At 43.6% G+C, this 26470-nt stretch overlaps 1 protein-coding gene across 9 annotated transcripts in view; it reads left to right on the forward strand.

Annotated features, from left to right (window-relative positions):
* The window catches only part of AKAP6 (A-kinase anchoring protein 6), a 1180609-nt gene that overhangs the window by 1076083 nt on the left and 78056 nt on the right, over positions 1 to 26470 (forward strand). For all 9 annotated transcript variants that reach the window (XM_029598925.1, XM_029598924.1, XM_029598922.1 and 6 more), the window contains one exon: positions 14272 to 14487. In XM_029598925.1, coding sequence (XP_029454785.1) covers positions 14272 to 14487 — 216 coding nt within the window. The remainder of the gene's footprint in view (positions 1 to 14271; positions 14488 to 26470) is intronic.

A 26470-nucleotide genomic window follows, 5' to 3' on the forward strand; every position in this document is an offset into this window, starting at 1 on the left:
CTCGGAGTTCCAACTTTGTGAACCATTTAGCCCATTGCAAGCGGTCTAGCAATTCTGTGATAAGTGGAAGTGGATACCTATCCCTCCTGGTGTTGGCATTTAGTCCGCAGTAGTCGATACAGGGCCTTAGGATAACGTCCTTCTTAGCCATGAAGAAGAAGCCGGCGCCAGCCGGCGAGGTTGAAGGGCAGATAAAACCTCCTGTCGAGGTTTTCCTGAATATACTTGGACATGGCTTGGGTCTCCAGTAGCGACAAGGGGTATATTCATCCCTGTGGAGGCATGGAGTCTAAGAGGAGGTCAATGGCGCAGTCAAATGGACGATGCTCAGGAAGTGTCTCAGCTTTCTCCTTAGAGAAAACGTCTGTGAAATCCGCGTATTGCGGAGGCAGGGCGAGTGGTGTGGTAGCCAGATGAAGCCTGGGACAAAGCATGTCATAGAGACAGGAGGTGAAGCAATAAGTTCCCCAGGAGGCCAGTTATAAGGTCTCCCAATCAATGCGGGGGGAGTGCTTCTGGAGCCAGGGAAGGCCTAAGACCACTGGATGTATGGCCTTCTCCAGGATGAAGAAGGAGATCTCCTCCTCACGGAGAACCCCGGTGCGTAGCTTCACGGGGGTAGTCACATGGGTAATCCGACCCGGCAAGGGATCCCCACAGATGGAGGAAATCACCAGAGGTGGTGTTCTGGGTAATACGGAGAGGCCTAACTGACTGACCAAATCCGATAGGATAACGTTTCCTTCAGCTCCGGAGTCAATTAGCACCTGGATGGAAAAGGTACCATGGGAATGGGTAATAGTCATGGAAGCTGTGCATTGGGGAGCAGGATTAGTGTAGCCCAGGGTCATCTCCCCACAGACGCCTAGGCTCTGGAGTTTCCCAGCCTCTCAGGATATTATGCCAGCCTGTGCCCCTTGCCAGCGCAGTAGAGGCACAGCCCTAAGGTCCGCCGCCATTGTTTTTCTTCCAGAGTAAGACGGCTCTGGCCAAGCTGCATGGGCTCCTCTCCTCGGAGCTGGCCAGGCTTGGCCGGTGGGGATGGTCAAGGGCCGGGAAAAGGATGGGGCCAGTGACACTGTCTTACAGCCAGGTTTAAGCTCCTGAAGGCGTGTTGAAGGCGGCGATCAATATGACCAGAGAGGTCGATAAGGCCCTCCAAGTCCCCCAGTAACTCCTGAGCAGCCAGTTCATCCTTGATTCTCGAGGACAGCCCTTCCAGGAAAAATTCTCCTGAGGCTATCCTCTCACCACTCCAGCTCAGAGGCTAGGGTACAGAACTCCACTGCGTATTCCGAAAGAGGGTGTGAGTCTTGATGGAGATGGAGGAGGTCGGAGGTGGCCGTGGACTGTCACCCTGGCTCGTCGAATACTTGCTTAAAAGTCCATATGAAGCATGGGAGATCCTGAAGCAGAGTGTCTCCCTGCTCCCACAAAGGAGAGGCCCAGGTCAGGGCCTTGCCATCCAGGAGCGACAGAATGAACATAGTCTTGACCTGGTCCCTAACAAATTGGGCCGGCTGCAGAAAAAAGTGCATGAAGCAGTGGTTTAGGAACTCGTGGCACTGCCTTGGGTCCCCAGCGTAATGAGGAGGTGCAGGAAGATGGAAGGCCACAGCGGAAATGGATGGTGTCACTGGAGCAGGTGGAGAAGCGCTGGTCACTGGGGTGGCATACAGGCAACTCACCAGTCGTTCCACCATAGCGGCTAGCATATCTAGGCCCTGCTGTTGCTGCCACAGCCTCTGAGCCAATCCAGGGATAGCCTGGAGGCTGCTCAGGTCCACTGGGCCCATGGCCTCAGCAACCTGTTGGAAAGGTGGACCCTTGAGCCCAGACAAGGTTGGTGCTACCACCAGGAGTGAGCCTCTATTGGTCCTCGTCGTCGGGAGGTGGTACTGGCGGAGAAGACCCAACTGGAGCTTCACCTATACCAGCCCTCTTTCCCCACAGGTTGAGCCCTTGGGTACCAAGGCTGGCAGGACTTAGGCGGGGGTCTCTCAAGGCGCGGAAGCAGAGGAAGAGGCTGAAGCCGCGTCGGACAAGCAGAAGTCGAGGTAGGCGGCAGACAAGCAGAACCAGGAACAAGCCAGAGGTCAGGACGAGCAGCGAACAAGCGGAAATGTTGAAACAGGCTGGAGATCAGGGCAGGCGGAGGTCAAGCAGAGTCAGGATACCAAGCAGAGGTCAGGTAGCGGAGGTCAAGCAGAGTCAGGCAGGCAGGGTCAGAACCAAAAGATCAATCTGAAGGGACGAGGAGCAAGGCAGGGACTGGAGACGAGGAGCAGGAACACTGGAAACAGGAATCAGGAACAGGAAGCAAGACAGGAACGCTCGATCAAGGCAGGAATCAGGACCGCAGAACTCATACTCAAGACTGAGCTGGACCCGTTACTGAGGCGAAGTGCTAGTGGCAGGCAGGGTATATATACCCACCCTGTCTGACATCATCTTCGCTGGCCACAGGGAACTTTTCCACCGCAGGCCCTTTAAATTTACAGCAGTGGTGCATGCGTGCGTGCGCCTAGGGGGCCAGATGCAGAGCTCAGCATGGCAGTGTGCAGGAGCGCCGCAAGAGCATGCCACTGAAGAGGCGGTCGGCATCAGCCGCGAGAAGCGACAACGGAGGGGAGCTGGAGTGGGTCACTTGCCTGCCAAGGTAAGGGGATGCTAACAAGTGCACGTGTTATAAAATCAGCAAGTCCACGTAGGCGCGCCAGGAACTGCCCACCTTTTAAAATCAGCCCCTAAGTGCCTAGCTGTAGTAGGAGCACATCTATGATGACAGGGCATTCAAGTCTTCCCAAATCTGGACAACGGCTGGTGACAGCGAATTCACAGGAAGCTGAGCTAACCTCATTGCAAACATTAGTACACCTTCTGCAGTCCCTGGAATACCTAATACATTTTGAGAAATCAATTCTAATTCCCACTCAGAAAATCAAATTCATTGGAGCATAGATAGCTTCTCTACAGTGCAAATCATTCCTTCCCTTAGATTGTGTGACTACTTTCAAGTCAATAGTACACAGATTGCTGCATACACATCAGTCATCAGCCAGAGACTTAATGGCTATCCATGTTGTTCCTCTAACTTGCCTTTGTATATGACATCTACAGTGGGGTCTTCATTCTCAGTGGGACCAGCTCACTCAGCCTTTGTCTTGTACATACAAATGAAACAGGATAATGTGCTGATGGCTAGATCCTCTCACCCTTCTAAAGGGGGCTCCATTACACTTCCCTCCTCACCAAGTAATGGTGGCGACAGATGCCTTCACAAAAGGTTGGTAAGCCCATACTAGCTGTTTTCAGACATCAGTGGACTGGGTCATTCCAAGAAAGACAGTTTCAAATCAATCTCTTAGAATTGAAAACAATCAAATACACTCTAACAACCTTTATTCAAATGGTTAAGGGAATAACCATCCTCTTTCAGACCGACAACCAGGTAACAATGTTCTGTGTAAATAAACAGAGTGACACAGGGTTGTGGAATATTTGCCTAGAAGCAATAAAGATATGGGAAGGGGTGACTCACATCATGCCATGCTGCAAGTGACCTATATTTCTGAGAATCTCCAACGCACTTGCAGATGGCCTCAGCAGAGTCTTACGACCACACAAATGGTCTCTTCAGCAATCAACAGTCAACAAGCTGTTCAGTCTTTGTGGTCTACCAGCAATAGACCTATTTGCATTAGAACAAAGTACAAAACTAGAAAAGTTTTGCTCCAGTTTTCCCAGCAGAACAGCTCAGAATGTTTTTCTGCTCAGCTGGAATGCAGATCTCATATATATTTTTCCACCAATTCCACTGATATTCAGAGTGGTACAAAAAGTGCTCAAAGACCAAGCCCATCTGTCTCATAGGTTAAGCATGGCCCAGACAAGTTTGGTATGCATATCTAGTGCAGCTGTCCAGCAGTCCTCCTATCCATCTCAGGTCACATATGTCCTTATTAACCCAAGAAGGGAAACACTTGTTTTATCCAAGCTTACCATCCCTCAATCTAATGGCTTTAATGTTGAGTGCTCATTAATCACTGGATTATCCTTACTAAAAGAAGTTGAGGACATCATAGAGTCTACAAGAAATCCATCAGTTATTAGGAGGGCCTATAGCTTTAAATGGAAAAGGTTTTCTGCTTGGTGTCTGCAAATTTCATTGTATCTGGTCTTATGTGGACTCAAATTCTTGCTTAACTACTTGCTCTCTCTGTCTGTTTCAGGACAGCACGTCTTCAGTGAGAGTACATCTCAGTGCAATAGTTGTTTACCTTACTGAGGTCAAGAGTAAACCTATCTCAATTCATCAGTTAGTGTCCAAATTCATAAAAGGTTTATGGCAGACTAAACCTCCAGTCACAAAACCTCCTGGTCCATGGGATCTAAATATGGTCCTTGCAAAATTCATGAAACTGCCATTTGAACCACTAGAGTCAGTTTACCTCAAATTCCCAACATGGAAAGTACTGTTCTTTATGGCAGTAACATCGGTTAAAAGGGTCAGTGAATTTCAAGCTCTAGTTTATTACTCACTCTACATGCAATTCTTCCAATATAGCATAGTGCTCCGCATCCACCCAAAATTCCTAAGAAAAGTAGTATCCACTTTCCATATTAATTAAGCCATCATACTCCCTACGTTCTTTCTAAGGTCACATGCATATGAAAATGAAAAAGCCCTTCACATTTTAGACTGTAAGAGGTCCTTGGCTTATTACAAAAGAAGAACTCAGCCACATCGCCAACCTTCCTGGTTCTTTTCTCTTTCAATCCTAACTGATTAGGCATAGCAATGTCCAAAGGGACATTATCTAATTGACTAGCAGAACATATTACTCATTGCTATACTCTAGCAGGCATACAGATTTCTGTGCTTTGGTGTTTACTGAAGAGGACGTTGGGAAGATACCCATTCCAGAGAAGGTTTTCTTGGGTGATGATTCAAATCAACTGAACCAAATCATGGTGAAACCTGGAAGATGTGGTAGGCCTGATTGACAGACTGAAGAGTAGTAAATCACCTGGACTGGATGATAAACACCCCAGGGTTCTGAAAGAACTAAAAAATGGAATTCCAGACCTGTTTCAATTAATTGTAACCTATCATTAAAATCATCCTATGTACCTGAAGATAGGAAGATGGCCAATGTAACCCTTATATTTAAAAAGGGATCCAGGAGTGATCCAAGAAACTATAGACCGGTGAGCCTGATTTCAGTGCCAGGATGGAAACTGTTATAAAGAATAAAATCACAAAACATTTAGATAGACATGTTTTAATGGGACACAGCCAACATGGATTTACCCAAGGAAAGTCTTGCCTCACAAATCTCCTACATTTTTATGAAGGGGTGAATAAACATGTGAACAAAGGTGAACCAGTAGATAATGTGTATTTGGATTTTCAGAAGGCATTCGACAAAGTCCTACATGAGAGGCTTCTAAGAAAACTAAAAAGTCATGGGATAGGAGGTGATGTCCCTTTGTGGATTGCAAGTTGGTTAAAAGACAGGAAACAGAGAGTAGGATTAAATGGTCAGTTTTCACAGTGGAAAAAGGTAAACAGTGGAGTGCCTCAGGGATCTGTACTTGGACCTGTGATTTTTAATATATTTATAAATGATCTGGAAAGGGGTACGACGAGTGAGGTGATCAAATTTGCGGATGACGCAAAATTATGCAGAGTAGTTAAATCTCAAGCGGATTGTGATGAATTGCAGCAGGACCTTGCGAGACTGGAAGATTGGGCTTCCAAATGGCAGATGAAATTTAATGTGGACAAGTGCAAAGTGATGCATTTAGGGAAAAATAACCCTTACTGTAGTTACACAATGTTATTTATTTTAGATTTATATTCTGCTTCAAAGTGGATTACATTCAGGTACTGTAGGTATTTCCCTATCCCCAGAGGACTTACAATCTAACAGGCCGATTCAGTAAAAACGCGGGAGAGAGGACGAACGCCCGCTCTCCCGGCACGCGCGATACAGTATGCAAATGAGGTGGTGCGGTAGAATCATGCAAAAGGAGGCACTAGGGACACTAGAGCGACAAAAGCGCCTCCTTTTAGCCCAGAGCGGCGGTGGCAGCTGTTTTGACAGCCGACGCTCAATTTTGCTGGCGTCGGTTCTCGAGCCCGCTGACAGCCATGAGCTCGGAAACCGGATGCCGGCAAAATTGAGTGTCCGGTTTTCGACCCGACAGCCGCGGGCTGAATTCAAATTTTATTTTATTTTTTTTAACTTTTTTTACTCTTCGGGACCTCCAACTTAATATCGCCATGATATTAAGTTGGAGGGTGCACAGAAAAGCAGTTTTTACTGCTTTTCTGTGCACTTTCCCGGTGCCGGAAGAAATTAGCGCCTACCTTTGGGTCGGCGCTAATTTCTGAAAGTAAAATGTGCGGCTTGGCTGCACATTTTACTTTCTGTATCCTGCGCACATACCTAATAGGGCCCTCAACATGCATTTGCATGTTGAGGGCCCTATTAGGTGCCGCGGGTTGGACGCGCGTTTTCTTCCCCTTACTGAATAAGGGGTAAGGGAAAATGCGCGTACAAGAGCAGGCTAACAGTGCGCTCCGATACAGTACAGTGCGCTCCGTTGGAGCGCACTGTACTGTATCGGCCTGTAAGTTTGTAACTGAGGCAATGGAGGGTAAAGTGACTTTCCCAAGGTCACAAGGAGTGACAGCAGGACTCAAATGCTGGTCTCCTGGTTCATAGCCCACTGCTCTAACCACTAGGCTACTCCTCCACTCCAATGTTAGGTTCTATCTTAGGAGTTACCACCCACGAAAGAGATATAGGCGTCATAGTGGATTATACATTGAAATCGCTGGTCCAGTGTGCTGTGGTGATCAAAAAAGCAAAAAGAATGTTAGGAATTATTAGAAAGGAAATGGCAAATAAAATGGAGGATGTCATAATGCCTCTGTATCGCTCCATGGTAAGACTGCACCTTGCATACTGTGTGCAATTCTGGTCACCACATCTCAAAAAGGATATAGCTGCACTGGAGAAAGTGCAGAGAAGAACGATCAAAATGATAAGGGGCATGGAACGACTGCCCTATGAGGAAAGGCTAAAGAAGTTAGGGCTGTTCAGTTTGTAGAAGAGACGACTGAGGGGGGATATGATAGAAGTCTAGAAAATCCTAAAAGGACTTGAACAAGTTAATGTAAATTGGTTATTTACTCTCTCAGATAATAGGAGAACCAGGGGACACTCCATGAAGTTAGCAAGTAGCTCATTTAAAACAAATCAAAGAAAATTCTTTTTCCCGCAGCGCATAGTTAAACTCTGGAATTCATTCCAGAGGATGTGGTTACAGCAGTTATTGTAATTGGGTTTAAAAAAGTTTTGGATAAATCCCTAGAGGAAAAATCCATAAACTGCTATTACGGTAATTAATAAGCAGTAGTAGCTTGTGCTTTATCTAATGTTTGGGTACTTGCCAGGTACTTGTGACTTGGATTGGCCACTATTAGAAATAGGATACTGGCTTTGATGGACCCTTGATCTGACCCAGTATGGCATATCTTATGTTCTTATAGGATCATCAAGTGAGAGTCGGGGCTGCATCAGTGGCTCATCTACAAGCTGTACCTCTCAAAGACATCTGCAAAGCTGCAACTTGGTCATCAATACACATCTTTGTGTCCTATTACTATATGGACAATTTATCAAAGGATGACAGTTATTTCGAACAAGCAATTTTGCATAGACTGTTTACCCAGTAGTTCACTCTTCATGGTGTGGTCCAGGTTGCTTTCTCAGAAAATGCTCCACCCCCACAATGTCATGGCTAATTCCGCCCTGCATATCAACAGAAAAAACAAGTTTGCTTACCGTAAATGGTGTTTTCCATAGATAGTAGGGTGAATTAACCATGCTAAATACCTGTCCGCCTCTCTGAAGAGTTGACTACCTAGCTAGAATTAGCTCTCAAATCGACTGAGGTGACTCACAAGGCAAAACTCAAGTGGGAATTCTCATATATTCTCAGTAGAGAAAAAGCTCTACTTGCTTAGAAAGATAGGTCTGTTTGTTGCCACTGGATGATGTCACCCACATGTCATGGCTAATTCATTCTGTTATCTACAGAAAATGCTGTTTATAGTAAGCAAACTTGCTTTCTTGGGCATCAGGGGCTAGTGAGATTGTTAGCTTCCAATGAGCCAAGGCATCCTTAGTATGCAGATTTAGTAAGGATACTGGACAGATCCACCATGGTTGTGTTAGAACAGGAGCTTGCTGTTTAGGGGCCGGTGGTTCACAAGAATCCCCATCTGTTTTATCTTTTAGCTTGGCCCTTGGGAGGGCTCATTTGTCAGAGAGGGATATTCTCAGAAGGTTGCAAATTCCTTTTTGTGGTCCAAGATAGTTTCCACATCCTTGCATATGTGAGAGTCTGGAAGTTTTTTGAGAATTGGTATTTGATTAGGAAAAGCTGACTAGAGGAGCTTCAGTACCAGTTATCACAGAGTTCCTGCAGGGGGTTTGTTTAAGGGTTGGGCCTTAACTCCCTATAGGAGCAGGTGACAGCTACTGCCTGTTATAAAGGCCGTTTATTGGGCAGACCTTCATCATTTTATTTGGAGGTGCCTTGTGCTTCACTTAGTCAAAGAGCTTCTGAGTGAGGCATCACTTAAGCTGCTTACTCTTAAGGCAGTGTTTTTCTGTTAGCAATCTGTTTCGCCAAACAATTTCAGAATGGCAGGTTCTTTGGTATCAAGATCTCTTCACTTTCTTTGGACAAGGTACTGTGGGTTCACATTTTTCTTTGTTCCTTCCTAAAATGGTTTTACATTTTTCATCTTAACAAGATGGTCTATCTCCCTTCTTTTCAAAGAGATTTGAGTGGAGACTAGTAGGCTCAGTTAGTGGCTCTAAAAGGGTTGAAGCAGCTTCAAAGGCATAGATATCCTATAGGAATAAGGAAGTGAAGGATTAGGCTTCCATATCCAAGAGATTGCCATTTCCCAAGAATTGGAGGGCATACTCTTCCAGGGCACAGGCAACGTCATGGGCAGGACGTCACTCAGTGTCACCATTGAAGGTTGGTAGAGCAGCAAGCCAGTCCTCCTTGCATATTTCTCAACTTTCAAGCCAGGGCAGAAGATCCTGTGTTTCAGAAATAATGAGAGCAGGCTTGGCAGTGTTCCAGCCAGTAGAGGGATATCTTGGTTATTTCCCATGCATCTGGACTGTCTGGCAAGATGAAAAGGAAGGAGAAATTAGTTCTTACCTGATAATTTCCTTTCCTTGAGCCCAGCCAGTCCAGTCCAGGACCCTCCCTATTCTGCCAAGTGTATTATTTTCCCAATTCATTTTCAGAATAATTACTTGTGTGTGCTAGAGGCACACTGGATTATAAGGTAATAAATCTTATTAAGGAGTGCAGGTTATGTCTGTTTATATTTCCCTTGGAAGCCCTCTGATTTTTGTTTAGGGGTTGAGGGATAAGTTAATTATATTAAAATGTTTATCTTAGCTAGTTACAGAGAATATCGATAGGCTGAGGTCAGTACGGGAGACTATAAGGGGTGACATCAGCAAATATGTTAATCTCTTTCTCCATCTGCTGGTTGAGAAGTATAACCCATGCATCAGGACTGGTCTGGCTGGATTTAGGGAAAGGAAATTTTCAGGTAAAAACTAATTTCTCCATTTTATCTTGGAAAATATTTCAAGCAACTTTCAATTATAAAAAAATAGATTGAATAATCTAGAAATAATAAAATTCCCAGTAGAATAAGCAGATCTTCAGAAGTGATGGATTATTTCCATTTTAGAAACATAGAAGTAGAGGATAGTTCAGTAGAGTGTCTAGGAGCTAAGGATTATTCTCTCACTAACAGGCCGATACAGTAAGGGCGTGTAAGAAAAAGTGCAGCAGTGCCGGGCGCCCGCTCGTTTGCCGCTCGCACAGTTCGGATCACATACCGCTCGATACAGTATTTAAATGGCATGCAAATGCAAGCCACGTCCATGAAGCCTCCATGAAGCGCAATCCATTTTACTGTATAGAGTGCTATACAGCGCCTATACAGTATCCTGGGTGCGCTGGAACCTGTCATTTCAAATGTCATTTCAAATGACATTTGAAATGACAGGTACCAGGAAATGGATGGTTCTCCTATGCTTGGGCATCGGGGATTGCCAGTCCTCTCTCCCCGCCTCCCGAAGCAAGGCGCAGGGCGAAAATCGACTCAACATGTTATTAAAGCAAATAGAAATTGTAATAAAAGTAAACTTACTGCATGCTTCCAGCAGCCCCAGTCCTCTCTCCCCTCCTCCCGAGGCGCCCACCGTGGCTCCCCTGCCTCCCGGGGGCAGCCGGCGGCGAAAGCGGCTTCCAGCAGCCCCGCCGGCGAAGGTGCATGAACGCACGTCCAATTTGGGCGCTCAAGCAGCGAAGGCGCATGAGCGCACGCCGTGACCTGAGCGACCGGATGGACGTCCAACCCACCCACTTATTTTACCGGATCCTGCCTATTGCTGTCACATCCCTCTAACGCCAGGGTCAGGGTAGGCGGTAAATTAGCGGGTTAAAGACGCAGCAAAACAGTTGGTTAAAAAGGCGATAATCAGGCCGTACGTTACTGTATGGGAGGAAATAGCTTATCCGATCGTTTACATATCATATACATGCCGTGGGCGGAAAGGGATAAGTGTCGATTTAAAGAAGCGGTAAAGATTGGTAAAAACGGATAGTGAATCGCGGGTTAGACTTACGCGGCCAAATTGTGGGTAGAAATCGGGTTAGAAACACGGTAACCGCAGCCGTGCTTTACTTTATCGGCCTGTAAATTAGAATCCCTACAAATAAAAGTATTTATTTTTCAATTGGTTACTGTTTCTAGGAGAAAGGATTTAGAACAGAAAATAGAGAATTCACTTCCCAGTAAATTTAACAGTCATCTGAATTAAAGGATTGTTCCCAGGGAATAAAAGACTTTCCTAATTGGTGGAAATAAGCTGATCACTGTAAACAAAATACGTCAGAATTAAGCCACCTAGTATAGTAGAGTAACTTTTCATAAAACAATGTAATCCAGTCTAGCCAGAGTACTGTTTTATCTCTGTCTTAAAATGGTGCCATGATTAACATCCCATTATTTAATTCTTAATATCACTTTCTCATGCAATGCCACTCCAAGAACAAAATTTAAAAACTAAAATATGATCATTGGTTCAATAACTAGAAGGTTCAGATGTCTATTACTTTTGTTTTAATTCCCATTGTATATATACTTGCTATGGAGTTGAGACACCTATGGGACCCAGGACACCAGATGTTTTTGTATATTGGCCAGTTCTACTCTGCTTGTCCTCTGACCTATGGTTGTATGTGCCACAGAGAACCCTAGGGATCTCAATATCTGACTGGCTTGGGTAATGAAGTTCCTGAAACCTCTTGTTTGTCTTGACGAGAATGCAAACAGTAAATAGAAGGGGGATCTCTCTTCTATGTGTCTGTACAGTGCTGCATACATCTTATAGCACTATATAAATGTTTAATAGTAGTAGAAATAGTATGGAAAGAAACTATCCAAGCTCTGTGTTTGGTAACCTAAGGAATGAAGGTCTCAGCTTATAGTGCTTGCTGTGGTGGTGCAAGTTGCTGGTCAGTGTTTAGGGAGTAGAGGAAAGAAGCTTGGCCCCTGTTGCTGTGATGATATTGCTGGGAAAGAAAGAATATACCCCACCAGATTCTTCCAATTTAAGGCACTAATTGATTAAGCAGGGAGGGAAGAAAGGGGTGTAGCCTCTGCTGATTGATACTGAAAATGAGGAAGAGGATAGAAATTAAATATCACAGCCTGTGGTACCAGGATCACAATGGTGGTGCTTAGTCATAGACTGATTGGGGTGGGGGGAATAGGGATCCAGCTCATAGTAAGGAACAAAAGGGGAAGCAGCAATGGCACTGCACCAGTAAGTTCTCCTGGTGGAGAGGTGCGTCTCTGCTCTTTTCCATCCCAGTCCCTGGGTGGGTCCCTGCATCATGAAAAAAGAGGAGACCTGAATCTTCGCGCATGCAACCACGATCCATGCACTGCAGTAAATTTTGCTGAAAGTCTGAATTCCCTTTTATGTATTAGGACTAGGGACCTTTGTTTTCAATTATTTCATTTGTCCTGAGAAAATTGGTGGGAAAAAATGAGTCATTTTTTTCTACTGATCTTCTTCCGTTTTTGTTTAACAAACACTGATAAATTCCTGAGAAAAATAAAATAAAAATTGAAAAGGAATGTCCTTAATTATGAAATAGTAGAGATCTTGTAGATGGATTGACATTTCTGTGATGCTGCTGACTTGAAATATCAAGAACTTCAAGCAGGAATGAGTGTTCCTCTGAAGTGTCTTCATATAACGCAGGAAAGGGATTGCATGTTCATTTTGCACAATAGTTTTCCAAATATTGAATTAATCTTAAGTATAGCATGAAAGAATTATACAGCCGATAGACGGAATGCATGTGCAACACAGTTTCAGGAGGATAATTTGAGGTCTCAGACCTCTACTCATGCAGTACAGGGCTTCTTTAATATTTATGCAAAGAAATGTGATTTTCTGATAAGTGCCATGGAATTTCTTTGCAATTTGTGGAAATTAGGAGATATGAATTATTGCAAAGTACAAACTGGATATGAAAGAAGAGGAGGATGTAAGAGGGAGAATATATTTTCATTATAAATTCACTTTGGCTGCCCTGCTGCTGCTGCTTTGTGGTGAGCTTGAGAAAGTGAAGGGTTAACCACTCTGTGCATGAATATGATTATTGTCATAAAACTCAAAGAGAATATTATCATGAAAAAAAATCTGATGACTCCTATTCTGTTCTCTTGTTTCTGATTTGATTTCAAAATACTTACCACACTGTCATATAGAAAATCCCTCTGTGTCATATTCAAACCATACAACGTAAAGTTACAAGGTGATTGATACAGGGCTAACAAGCTAAATCAGAAAGGAGATATGTCAGACCTGATGACAACATCAGCAGCTATGTAGTGAAAAAAAATAAAGAGGTCCCAGGAAAATAAATAAGGGCAAGTTCAGGAAACAGGAATGAAATGCACTGCTGGGATAAATTGAGTAATAAAATTCACAGTCATATTTTGCCATAAATAGGATTTTTGGGGGGAGGGGGAGTAGGGGGATTTTGTCATTCATCTTATTTAAAATTCAGAAATATTAAAGGTGTTGTATAGGGCTCTCTTATTACAGAAATAATAGAATTCCTGCTATTACAGAGTTAGGGTAATTTAAATGGCTGTAGAATGCAATATATCAATAGGAAGAACATCTGTATGAAATGTCCACCTGCTGATATACTGCCTCCTGCACTTTGCAGTGAAATGCACTTAATCATTTTAAGACTTCTTCTAATGAAGCCTAGATGTGGATTAACATTTTGAACACAAATACTTTTAGGCATTAAAAACTCCCACTCTAAATGAGATTGCATTGTGTTCTTTACCCTCGTTGATTAATAAGCAATCTGTTAACTGTTAGAGCAGTCCAATTGTGCCAGCGGAAGTAGATTAGCAATTCAACACTGTTTGTGGATATAATCATCATTCCTCTTGAAGGCATTGAATTAAAATATCACAACCCATAGGAAAATAAAAGATACTACTTTCTTCGCATTAGTAACTTTTTTGAAAAGGGGGGGGGGGGGTCGATGCCATTCAACTAGGGGTTACTGCATTTCAAACATGACTGGGGGAAGAGACAGAGAGAAGGCAAGAGTATTGATAGTCTGTCTTAGCAATAGTCTTACTTTTGAATTATGTCTTGGGGTTCATGTCCTTGTGAAAACGGGCATCTATATATTCACTGCTAATAGCACAGTATGAATGGGGATATGTCATTCTTCCAGTGCTGAAACTGCAATGTCACTCAACAAAGAATAGCAGTGCTGGAGGTGCTACTGTGTTCTAACTGTTGCCCTTCCAGTATTGGTTCAACAGTGCTGTAATAGGGAGGTGTTACACTGTTGGAGGTGCTATCCTTCTAGTGCTGAGTTAGAAGGAGGGGTGCTGCATTGTTACAAGTACTGTCTTTCCAGTGCTGATATTGTAATGCTGTATTTTGGGAATGGCTGTTCTGTTGGATGATAATTCAGCACTCACAGTATTTTATTAAATAATTAATTAGCGGTGTAATCACCTTGTAGAATAATTTTTAAATGATAAATAGTAGAAGTAATAGTACTATAGTGGCTCATGCTACCATTTTGTTCCTTTAGTCCCTCTGCTGTGAGATCAAACAGCGAAGGCGTGGAGTTAGTTCCGTTTTGCGTTTGTGCCAACATCTCCTTGAGAACCAAGAGACCTGCAACCTGGATGCAGATCATCAGTCTATGCAACTGATCATTGTTAATCTGGAAAGGAGATGGGAAGCCATTGTCATGCAAGCTGTCCAGTGGCAAACCAGACTGCAAAAGAAGCTTGGACGATACCAGGTGAGTGATGAAATCTGTGTGCCTTGAAATGGGCATAGAGCTACCCATTTGTCTCCCTTTAGAAAAAGACACTTTGTTTTTAAGTATTCTTCTGCTCTTGCCTTCCAAAGAGTGCATCTTATCTAAAGCATTTCATTAGATGATTAAGACCTGTGATCATCTAAAATCAACTAGCATAGAAAGGTATGGGTTTAGCCTATTCTTCATGTGGTTCACACAACTTGGTGCTACAGTAGGGGTGTGCATGCGTTTTCGACGTATTGGCAATCCGCAACGTATATGTCCCTATTCGTTGTATTCGTGGGGTCACGAAATGTATGGCAAACCCCCACGAATACAACGTATCTAACAAATAAACCCCCCACCCTCCTGACCCCCCCAAGGCTTACCAAAAGTCCCTGGTGGTCCAGCGGGGGTCCTGGTGCGATCTCCTGCACTCGGGCTGTCAGCTGCCGGTATTCAAAATAGCGCTGATAGCCTTTGGCCTCACTATGTCACAGGAGCTACTGGTGCCATTGGTCGCCCCTGTCACATGGTATTGCTCCTACCATGTGACAGGGGCCGACCAATGGCACCGGTAGCCCCTGTGAGATAGTGAGGCCAAAGGCTATCGGCGCCATTTTGAATACCGGCAGCCGACAGCCCGAGTGCAGGAGATCGTGCCAGGACCCCCGCTGGACCACCAGGGACTTTTGGTATATCTTGGGGGGGGTCAGGAGGGTGGGGGGTTGTAGTTAATTAAATTTAAAAGGTTGGGATGGGGTTTTTTTTTGGGAAACGAATACATACGTAACTAATGAACGGATCGGGGTCCCGAACGGATGCAACGGATTTAGCTCCCCACGAATATGAATATTGAATGGGACGAATCCGTCCCTGCTGCACATCCCTATGCTACAGTGCCCCCGCCGCTATTAGACACAGTGATGAAAGTAGTGATATTTACCTTTGCTAAATTAGGTAAGGTTGTACAGAAGCCACAAACTCATCTCAAAGGTGATTTTTAAGTATAACTCCCTTTCTCAGGGCACTCCCTGTAGAAGGCAATGAGCAACCTTTGAGTACTGCAGAGTTGGGGAAAAACTGGCTGCAAACCCGGATCCAGATTCTTCCATTGGGGGATAACTCAATGCTATAAACTCAAGGGATCACATACAGTAAATAAAATGAAACTTTTCACAAAAATGTGCTGTTCAAAAACAAGAATAAGAAAATGGCAGAAACAAAATAATTTGTTCCAGACTTCTGGATTCTCCAAACGTTATAGTTCACAGTCCAAGAAGAAAAACACATAAATTCAGAGCAGTGAAAACAGATTCCCGTTACCTTGCCTCACTTTTGCCTTTGCCTCCAAGACCTTCCCAGAATAAATGCAGGGAGAGATGTACCCCTCGTAGATTCTTTCAGGCTCTGCAGTCCTTCAGCAATGTCTCTGCTCTCCCCCCTTGGAGACAGACACACTTCAAAGTTTGCATCCACAGAGTCCTCACCAGCTTTTCTTGCACAAAAAATTGAATTGAATTCATAGCTGTACATTACTATTTCTAGCACCTTATTAGAGATCCTTTGACAAAGGAGATTATGAAGAGGGCTCAGCTTTCCTTCCTTTCTGGAAAAAGCAAGGGAAAACTCTCCCAAACCCACAAAAGCCTAAGGAAGTATGGGAGCAAGGCCCATTCTGTCCGTGAAAACACAAGCAGCCTTCCCACTGGAAACAAATGAGAAGTTGGAGAAACCTTTCCAAAGAGCAGGCAAACACACGTGATGCCAATCCCTCCACTGCTCCAAGGCATTGAACTACTCAGTAGGGATGTGAATCGTTTTAGGACGATTAAAATTATCGTCCGATAATTTTAATATCGTCTTAAACCGTTATGGAACACAATACAATAGAGATTCTAACGATTTATCGTTATAAATTGTTAGAATTGTGAGCCGGCACACTAAAACCCCCTAAAACCCACCCCCGACCCTTTAAATTAAATCCCCCACCCTCCCGAACCCCCCCCCCAAATGACTTAAATAACCTGCGGGTCCAGCGGCGGTCCGGAACGGCAGCGGTCCGGAACGGGCTCCTGCTACTGAATCTTGTTGTCTTCAGCCGGCGCCATTTTCCAAAATGGCGCCGAAAAATGGCGGCGGCCATAGACGAACACGATTGGACGGCAGGAGGTCCTTCCGGACCCCCGCTGGACTTTTGGCAAGTCTTGTGGGGGTCAGGAGGCCCCCCCAAGCTGGCCAAAAGTTCCTGGAGGTCCAGCGGGGGTCAGGGAGCGATTTCCCGCTGCGAATCGTTTTCGTACGGAAAATGGCGCCGGCAGGAGATCGACTGCAGGAGGTCGTTCAGCGAGGGTTCCGGCGCCTCGCTGAACGACCTCCTGCAGTCGATCTCCTGCCGGCGCCATTTTCCGTACGAAAACGATTCGCGGCGGGAAATCGCTCCCTGACCCCCGCTGGACCTCCAGGAACTTTTGGCCAGCTTGGGGGGGGCCTCCTGACCCCCACAAGACTTGCCAAAAGTCCAGCGGGGGTCCGGAAGGACCTCCTGCCGTCCAATCGTGTTCATCTATGGCCGCCGCCATTTTTCGGCGCCATTTTGGAAAATGGCGCCGGCTGAAGACAACAAGATTCAGTAGCAGGAGCCCGTTCCGGACCGCTGCCGTTCCGGACCGCCACTGGACCCGCAGGTTATTTAAGTCATTTGGGGGGGGTTCGGGAGGGTGGGGGATTTAATTTAAAGGGTCGGGGGTGGGTTTTAGGGGGTTTTAATGTGCCGGTTTTGCGATTTTACGTTTTTTTCGATTTTTCACGATTTTTTCACGATTTTTCACGATATTTTACCCCCCCAAACGGCAACAATACGATTCCCTCCCCCTCCCAGCCGAAATCGATCGTTAAGACGATCGAGGACACGATTCACATCTCTACTACTCAGTACTCCCTCTAGTGTCTCATGGAAACATATATATATATATATATAGATATTCAGAAAAGGGACCCACCTGGTGGGGTTAGACCACATCAATCACTTTCTACTAGATGTACTCCCCTTACACACCTCCTACTAGAAAATTCCAGGTTAGACTATAGTGAAGCTTAGAGGGCGTTACAGAACTTTTTGCAAAAACTATTGTGTAGCCAGCTGAAACTGCTTTTGCTCATCCTCGATTCATGCCAACCGCATAGCATTTATAAAGAGAAGGAGAGCCTTGGATAGAATGTGCTGATTGCTCTGCCAGTCTGCCCTATAAAACTCTATAACTTTAATGCTGTTAGAACAGAACATGAACTCAATCTGTTTAAAAATGTGTCTTTTCCTAAAATGATGACATATGAAAAGATGATGTATTTAGCCCTTACAGCCAGTGTAAAAGTCAGTAGTATGATAACAGGGTTTCTCTTATCCTGAGATTTAAATGGTCATATCAGGATAAGAATTAAAAATTAGGGTCATAATAATTTTATCTTAATAACTGGATTAACTGATTTTTTCATTGCTGATTTATTACTGCTGCTTTAAATGCAGAAAACATTGGTACAGTTTCATTTTATTTACCCGGAGGAAATTGGTCACACATTTAAAAAAGAATGCAGTTCTCATTCACTCTGGTTATATAAGGAAAGATGGTGGTAGTGGTCATAATTTTGAAAGCATTTTTTCCCATAGGAACATAATGAGGGATTAAAAACCATTTATAGATGAATTTTAAAAGGCCGACATGTGTCAAAACTGGGAGATATGCAAATATGTTGGGCTGGTGCTCGACGAACAGATTTTAAAAGCTGCCCGAGTGTGTGCGTATCTTCTGGTACACGCATAAATTTAAAAGTCCAAAAAGGGGCAGGGAATGGGCATGGTCTGGTCGGGGCAAGGGCATTCCTGGTTTTGTTAATGGAACCCCACGTGCCAGGGTTCCTCTACCGCGTAACTTTAATTCTGCTATGGATGGCATGTAAGTCCTAAAACAAAAAAAATATAGGCATGTCAGCAGGGTTTTAAGGGTTGGAGTTAAGAGGGGAAAAGGAAGGCTATATAAATAGGGGGATTAGGAAGTCCTATCCTTTACCTGGGCAAACTAGGAACAAAGCGGTTAAACTAGTAATTGCGTCAGCGCGCGTTTCTATTAAAGTCTCCCCACTTACACAGTAGAGGCGGCATTTGCGCACACACGTGCACATCCATGTTAAATTGTGCGCACTTGTACGTGTGTTCAGCCTATTATACACCATGCGCACGTATACGCGAGTGTTATAAAATGGCCACCATCTCTGAATGCGAGCTGGCATTCATGTCCACTCGCATGACTGTATTACAGTTACCGTCTTAGTAAATATACCATGAGATCCAGAAGGTATCATCAGTTCCACCTGCATTGTTTGCATTCCTGGTGGGCAGCTTTTGGTTGTTTGTAAAATGTTTCTAGTGTCCTATGGATATACCGCACATAATTTTCAGTAGCAGTACAACCTGGAGCCTGTTCCGGATGGACCACAAGTAGAAGCAGCTCAGCTTCCAATGTCTATTTGATTCTTGACCTTTTTGCAGAGATTGATTAAAATAAGATTAAGACCAATCAATGATTGTTTTTGTGGCTTCAGTGATGTGGACATTTGTGGCCCTAGATCAGTTTCCTGTGGACAACTCACAGAGTTTTCCATCCACTGATATACTTTCAGTATTATGCACCCATTGCTCATATCCATAGCACTCAACATTACCATCATTTTTGTTTCAGTTCAGTGTTTAAAATGTGCTTAGCTATAATATGTAGTATGCTATTAATACCACTAAATAGGAAGATTATGTCTATTATGCTGATGTTTTGTCAATTTATGTTTTAATTATACTTAATACATTGATCATAAATCCACACTCGCAGAGCAATCTGATTTGTGCATGAGCAACAGCAAAGTGAAATGGAAATAAATTGCTCACAAAACTCTATCAAATGGGAGATAAATGTTGAGAAAAATGACTGGAATTTAAGTATTTAAGGGGCAGTTTTGTAACACCATGCATATAAAATTTGGCACATAAGTTTCACAAGTTTTGAAAGCAGCCTCACACACATAAGTCCGCTTTGAAAATTATCCCACTAAATCTACCCGCACAAGTTACATCTGCTAAAATGTCAGCACAAATTGTTTTTTTGAACTTTTATGCACATCTGTTTAAAAATCCAAAAGTATGCATGCCATTCTAAACCCTTCCCCCACTCTGCCTTCCAGGAACACCTCCGCTCATACTGGGCAAATTTGCAACATTCAAACAGAATATACGTGCGTAAGTTTACCCACATATCAGGTGACAAATTTTGTAAGAAGCCATTTCTGCATGTAAAATGCTGTTTTACCAGCTGAAGTCCCTTTGATACTTGCCCTCTGAAAGAGCATGTTCCAAAGCCATTTATCCAGATAAAGATCAATTTGATTTTCAAAAACACTCATGCTGTTTTACCTTCACCTGGCCTCCTGCACAAGTAGCAGCTAGAAAGCATACTTAGCAAATTTTGAAGAAGAAACTATTTGGATAGATCTGGTTGAAAATTTGCTTCAAGGAATGTGTGCAAAAATTACCCTTAATCATATGGGAACAATGTTACGAGAAGAGTACAAGTGGATCACTGGTGTGTGCAGATACAGTTGTAATGAGATGCACTGCTTTGTTCCAACTAGGATGATTACCTATCTCTCGGTCAAACCCTGCTGGTTCACTGATGGGGGGAGTGGGGGCATAATTTTATAAGAGCCTACATAAGAAAGTCAGCAAAAATGCACAAAAGTTACACCAATTTTCAAAGGGGACTTATATACATCTGTTCACTGCAAAAATTATCCCACCAAAACCATCCGCACACAATCACACCTCTTCCTAGCTCTGCCTCCTCTCATTCTGAATGAACTTACATGCATACAGGACATTCATGTATAAGCTTACGGCCTGATTTTTAATCCCCCGCATGCATAAAATCCGGGAGTTACGCGCGCAGCCGGTGCCTTGCATGCACCGTGCGAATTTTAGAAGGGGCCTGGCCGCACTCTTAACCCCCGTTATATGCACAAGAGCCGGGCCTCGGCAAAGGGGCAATCTGGGAAGCGAGGAGGGGCAGTCTGGGGGTGGAGCGGGGCGGGGCTGAAGGTGGCTGGTACAGCAGCCATTTGCTGTTGTGCCGGGGAATCACGCGGCGCCAGGCTGCTGGGGCGCGCAACTTGCTGCAGCTCCGGAAGAGGAGCAAATGGTAAATAAAAAATTCGGGGGTTAGCTAGAATAGGGATAGGGAGTGGGGAGGATAGGGGAAGAGGGAGATTAGGTAAGGAGGTAGGGATGTTCCCTCTCAGTCCGTTCCAATTAAGGAGTGGACTGGGAGGGAACTGGGAATAAGGCCGATCGGGTCGCCGCACGTACATGGAAAATTTACCCCCCCGTGCTTGCAAGTTGTGGGCCGCGTGCCCAAGCACGCGTGAATGTTAAAATCCACCGCGCATGAGCGCACGCCCCTTGTATTTTATAACACGCGCGCGTGTTATAAAATAGCCACATCCATGTGCATGCGCTACCTACACGCGTGCGCGTGTTAGAAAATCTACCTCTTACTGTATATCTGATGGTCAATTTTATAACAATATCAATCACAAACCTCTACCCTTTCACACACTGAATTCCAGCGTACCTTATATGTGAACCCACAAAACCAAAAACAATTGTTACACTGGTAATTAATTCATATGAATTACTCTCGCCAAATATATGTAGGCCCCTCACTCTAAGGGTCTGTCAAAATCATACAGACTCCTAATTAGGTATAGGGCCACCTTGCTTTAATTATAAACTATTTAAATTTTTGAACTTTTTTGCAGTTTTTTCTTTTTTTTAAAAAGTCAAGCAAAATGATCACTACTGGGCATTAAATCACCGCTGTTCATAGCACAAAAGTATCAAAAGATATGAGAGGAACCGCAATACTCATCTGTTGCCAAATTTTGGCTGGTCTCCCTCTCCCCAGAGGAGACCAGCCAAAATTTGGCAACAGATGAGTATTGCGGTTCCTCTCATATCTTTTGATACTTTTGTGCTATGAACAGCGGTGATTTAATGCCCAGTAGTGATCATTTTGCTTGACTTTTTAAAAAAAAGAAAAAACTGCAAAAAAGTTCAAAAATTTAAATAGTTTATAATTAAAGCAAGGTGGCCCTATACCTAATTAGGAGTCTGTATGATTTTGACAGACCCTTAGAGTGAGGCGCCTACATATATTTGGCGAGAGTAATTCATATGAATTAATTACCAGTGTAACAATTGTTTTCAATTTTATAACAAGCCATTTCCATGAGCAAAACACTGTTTTACCTGTTTTGAAAATTTCCTTCCAAGAGCCCTGAATGGCTCAGCCTCTCAGTCCTCAACTAGCAGGCCATCCAAATTGCTCAAATAATTGTGTTGAGGTGATTATAAGGAGTGAAGGGAGTGTAAGCATAATATATATCAAAAGCAAGTGTGTGAAAAATATACATAAATGATAGTTGTTGTTGCTAGCAATCAAGTCCTTAACCAAGAAATATTCTCCATCCACCATATCGTGACTAAATTAAATTCCACTGCAATTTACATAAGAGTATATATCAATAGAATTAAACATTCTGTAAATTACATTTTCTGAGGTCCCAGCTGAGCACATGCAAGAGGAATAAATACAATGTGCACAACAGTAACCATTAAAGCACTAGATTGGCACAAGGACACTGAGCTATTCTCTCCATGTGCAAATTTTGTCCTGATATTTGTGACCGAAAGGCTATGCAGCAGTCTACCACAATGGACTGGTGGTCTCAGTCCAGTTTTCAAAAGCAATATGTGTGTCTTCACATTGTAAAATACAACCTTCTCAAAATTACACTTATGTTATTCTAGTTGCCATTCTCAGCCAGAATGAGTGGGGATGGCAGAACTAAGAAGTCTTCCATATCTGGCAAGCATCCTATATTGAGAGTCAATCTCTCACTCTCCTGCATGAAAGCAGAGAAACTGGGAGACATGCAGGACCCATTTGGGCTATAGAATGTAGTTTCATGTGGGTGCCCAGTGGTGTTCCTCATCTAATCAGCCATTTCCTTCCCATGTGTCCATGTACCCAAACACTGCTCACAAATTTCCCTAAAATAGAAGTTTTTAACCTTTGCATCTACCAGATGAACACCAAATTGCCCTCTTATCCTGTGCTCCTTCAAGAATATAGATGCATTTGTTGGGCATATAATGGAAATTTGTACTCAGTGTTGGTGGTAGATCTGTTCCATGAATTACTGGGCCTTCCAACTGGCAGGTTTCATGAAATGTTGTGAATATAGCCAAATTACATGCACATGGAGTATAGCAGAGTTACATCATAGATCTGCAAAACCTGGAGCTACTTTTCCCATCTCATTTTACCCCCTCCCTGGGTCTGACCTAGAAAAACCAAGTCACTTTACCTCCCTGTGGTAAAATCAATATTACAAGCTCTGTGTGCAGGAACCTCATAACCGGATAATCTTATTGTAGTACTGTGTAGCCTCGCACCATAATATGGATTATAAATCCCATCTAATAGTGTGATATGTTTTATTACTACTGAACTATAACACCTCACGTCCTACTTAGAAGGGAGCTGCTTGATAGCCACAACATAGCAAGAATAGCACTTAAGAAATAAGGAAACGTTGGTTGAGGGTAGAAACAAATAGGGGGATTAAACATTTGCAGTTCGTCGTACATTATATGCCTTGTTGGTTTAATGTACAAGCAAGTGAAACAGGCTTCCACAATAGTACTAGTACTCTGATATTTCTCTCAAGAATTGAGCCCACCAACAGCAAAGTCTGCATGGAGTATCTGAGTCTGTCTTTCTCCTTCTGCGTGAGAGATGCACGCAGGCCAAGTTTCAGGCCTTTTGTGTGATGTTTGTGAGTGCAGCAGTGTGTAAATCACCTTGGCAGCTGCATGAAGCGCTGTTTGTTTATTCTCTTTCTTTTGGCACTGTATAAAACCCGACTCCCTGCCAGAAGCGGTAGCTGCTTCAGAGAGAAGGAAGTTTGTGAAAAGGAACACACATCCTAAGTCTTCATCCTGAGAAACTGCGACATCAAAACAAACTTCCAGTCTATAGGGCTCATCACAATCGGTTGCTGAGTGACCTTATAAACAAGAAGTTCCCTGGAAATGCATTTAAGATTGGGGAAAAACTTTCCTCCTGTTTTAAAGCCCTATTTTCAAAGAAGTGTCATGACCTCAATTTTCATAAAGAGTTTCTCCTGTTTTGTGTCTATAAAAACACATTTTTTTCCTAATTTGTCACCCATAAAATAATAGAAACAACAAATATTCATGAGATGATATATGTATACTTGGTTTATAAATTAGTTAATTTGCATATTTTGGTTGCTTTGAAAACTAGACCCGTTTGGAGGCCATAGTAACCAGAGATGGGAATTATTATTTTAACTGCATACAAATACTGATTTTATTAGGGTTTTTTTTATTTGGCTAGAATACATCTATTGGTAGTACATCTATTGGTAGTACATCTATTTGGCTAGAGTACATCTATTGGTAGTACATCTATTTGGCTAGAGTACATCTATTGGTGTATGAGTAGTAAGATGTTAACAACACAGGCATGAAGAGTAATTATATTTTTAATGTTTTATACTTATACTGAGGAATGACTGAAAAAACCTAAGGGCCAGACTTTAAATCTTACACGCGGGGGGTACATTTATGCACGCTACCCGGCGTGCACAAATGTACACCCGATTTTAAATCATGCGTGTGCTGCTGCGCGCATGTTATAAAATCCAGGGTCGGCACGCGCAAGGGGGTGCACACTTGTGCACCTTGCGAGCGCTGAGCCTGAGGGGAGCCCCGATGGCTTTCCCCGTTCCCTCCAAGGCCGCTCCGAAATCACAGCGACCTTGGTGGGAACTTTTTTTTCAGTCCCCCCCCCCCCTTCCCCTCCCTTCCCCTATCTAACCCACCCCCAGCCCTACCTAAACCCCCCCTACCTTATTTTATTTTTTACCCCTGCCTCTTACAGGCGTATCTTGCGTGCGCCAGCCGGCGAACCTCCGGCATGGCCACTGAGCCAGAGGACTCGGGACCGCCCCCGGACCGCCCCAAAATCGGCGCCACGCCCCCGCCCTGCCCCTTTTTCAAAGCCCTGGGACCTACCTATGCAAAATAGGCTTGGCGCACGCAGGGGTAGATTTTCAGGGGTTACGTGCGTATATTACACTCGTAACCCTTTGAAAATCTACCCCTTAATATGCATTTTTAAAGAGGACACAAATTGACCAATGATCCAGGGTGGTAGTATTCCTGTACCTGTTTCTTCTGGAATGGACCTCTTCGTTTGTCTCTGTTCAATACTTCCAAGTGACCCAGATTGACCCCTTTTAGAGACAGGATATGGGGCGTCGTGGACTACTGGTCTAACCTAGTATGGGATGACTTATGTTCTTAAGTTTGGCAAAAAATGTAAAGTTTAAGAATAACTCAGAATGATTCTAAAATCAGTGAAATAAAAAATGGTTATTTCTTGTATTATGCTGTAACATCTTTTGTGATGGTATCATAGCCTACAAAGATTACAGTTTTCTCTAGGATCAATATAGCTACCAGAGTTCTTTATTGTGCTAGAATTCTTTTACTGCACAGCTGTTTTATTTAAATGTAATTTATTATCAGAAGCAGTAGATGGACAGCACCCAGTTCTGCATGTTCTTATTACCTATAAGTATTCTGTTGTTTAGCCCTTGTTCAGCTACCCTGTTCTTACGTCATTAGCTTTATTATTTTTTCTTAGACTGCTACTTTAGGCCTAGGTTTATCATTTTGCTATAAATTTTGCATAAATTGCACCCGCGATAAAAAGAGGGGTGTGGTTAGGGTAATTTTTGAGTTACTGCAACGTGAGGGAGAGAGAGCGGCCTTGGAGGGAACAGGGAAAGCCATCGGGGCTCCCCTCAGGCTCGGCACGCGCAAGGTGCACATGTGTGCATCCCCTTGCGCGTGCCGGCCCTGGATTTTAGAACATGCGCGCGCATGTTATAAAATCGGGTGTACATTTGTGCACGCCGGGTAGCGCGCACAAATGTACCCCGCGCTCGTAGGAATTAAAATCAGCCCCTGTATGTTCCTGATTTAGATAGCATCACTGTAGGATTTCTTATCTTGTTTAGAACAGGTTGTTCTCCAGTTTCTAATTAAAATGATTTTTTAATTTAAGAACTTATTGATTGCTATTGCAGAAAACTGATAATAGTGATGTACAAAAAAACTTGAAACAATATTACAAAACCAATATTAAAATATAATCAAAATAATTCATACAATTTTTACACTATAACCAAAATAATGCTGCTCCCGCTAATCTATGGGTTTGTGAGCAAAATATAAAGTAGCTAATATGTATTTTTAAAACAACCTAGTTTATTGTGGCCAGAAAACCATTACATGTGTACTGTGGTTGTATTATTTTGTTGTGAAGAACCTGCAGGAGAGAACATGGCTTACAGGAGCCAGTCTTGTACTAGAATTCATGAGGCCAGCATTCAAAAACCCAGGAAACAAATAACCTATCCTGCTAAAGTATCTGGGATATTCAATAAGATAAGTGTCCTACTGAATATCCCCGATTAAGTAATCTGGTCAAGTATATAATACTTCCAGTGTATCTCCCCTAGCAATGGCAGAAGCATTGGGCCTAGGTTACAGGAGGCTGCTACCATGATAATGGGCTGAAGAACTTTTAGATTGAAGGTACCAGGAGGGTGGGAAGGTTAGAGCTGGAATTGGGGGTAGAAGGCCCTGGGGGTTACCAATTATGAAAATGTGGCTTGACCTGAGGGTAGACAGGTAGGGGGGCGGGGAAAGGCCAGGATCCGCCATTTTAATTTTATCTTTATGGAGATAGAGGGGGTTTGGTGGGGAATTCTTCAGGCTCAGCCC

Source organism: Rhinatrema bivittatum, chromosome 4 (genome assembly GCF_901001135.1).
Source record: "Rhinatrema bivittatum chromosome 4, aRhiBiv1.1, whole genome shotgun sequence".
NCBI lineage: Eukaryota > Metazoa > Chordata > Amphibia > Gymnophiona > Rhinatrematidae > Rhinatrema > Rhinatrema bivittatum.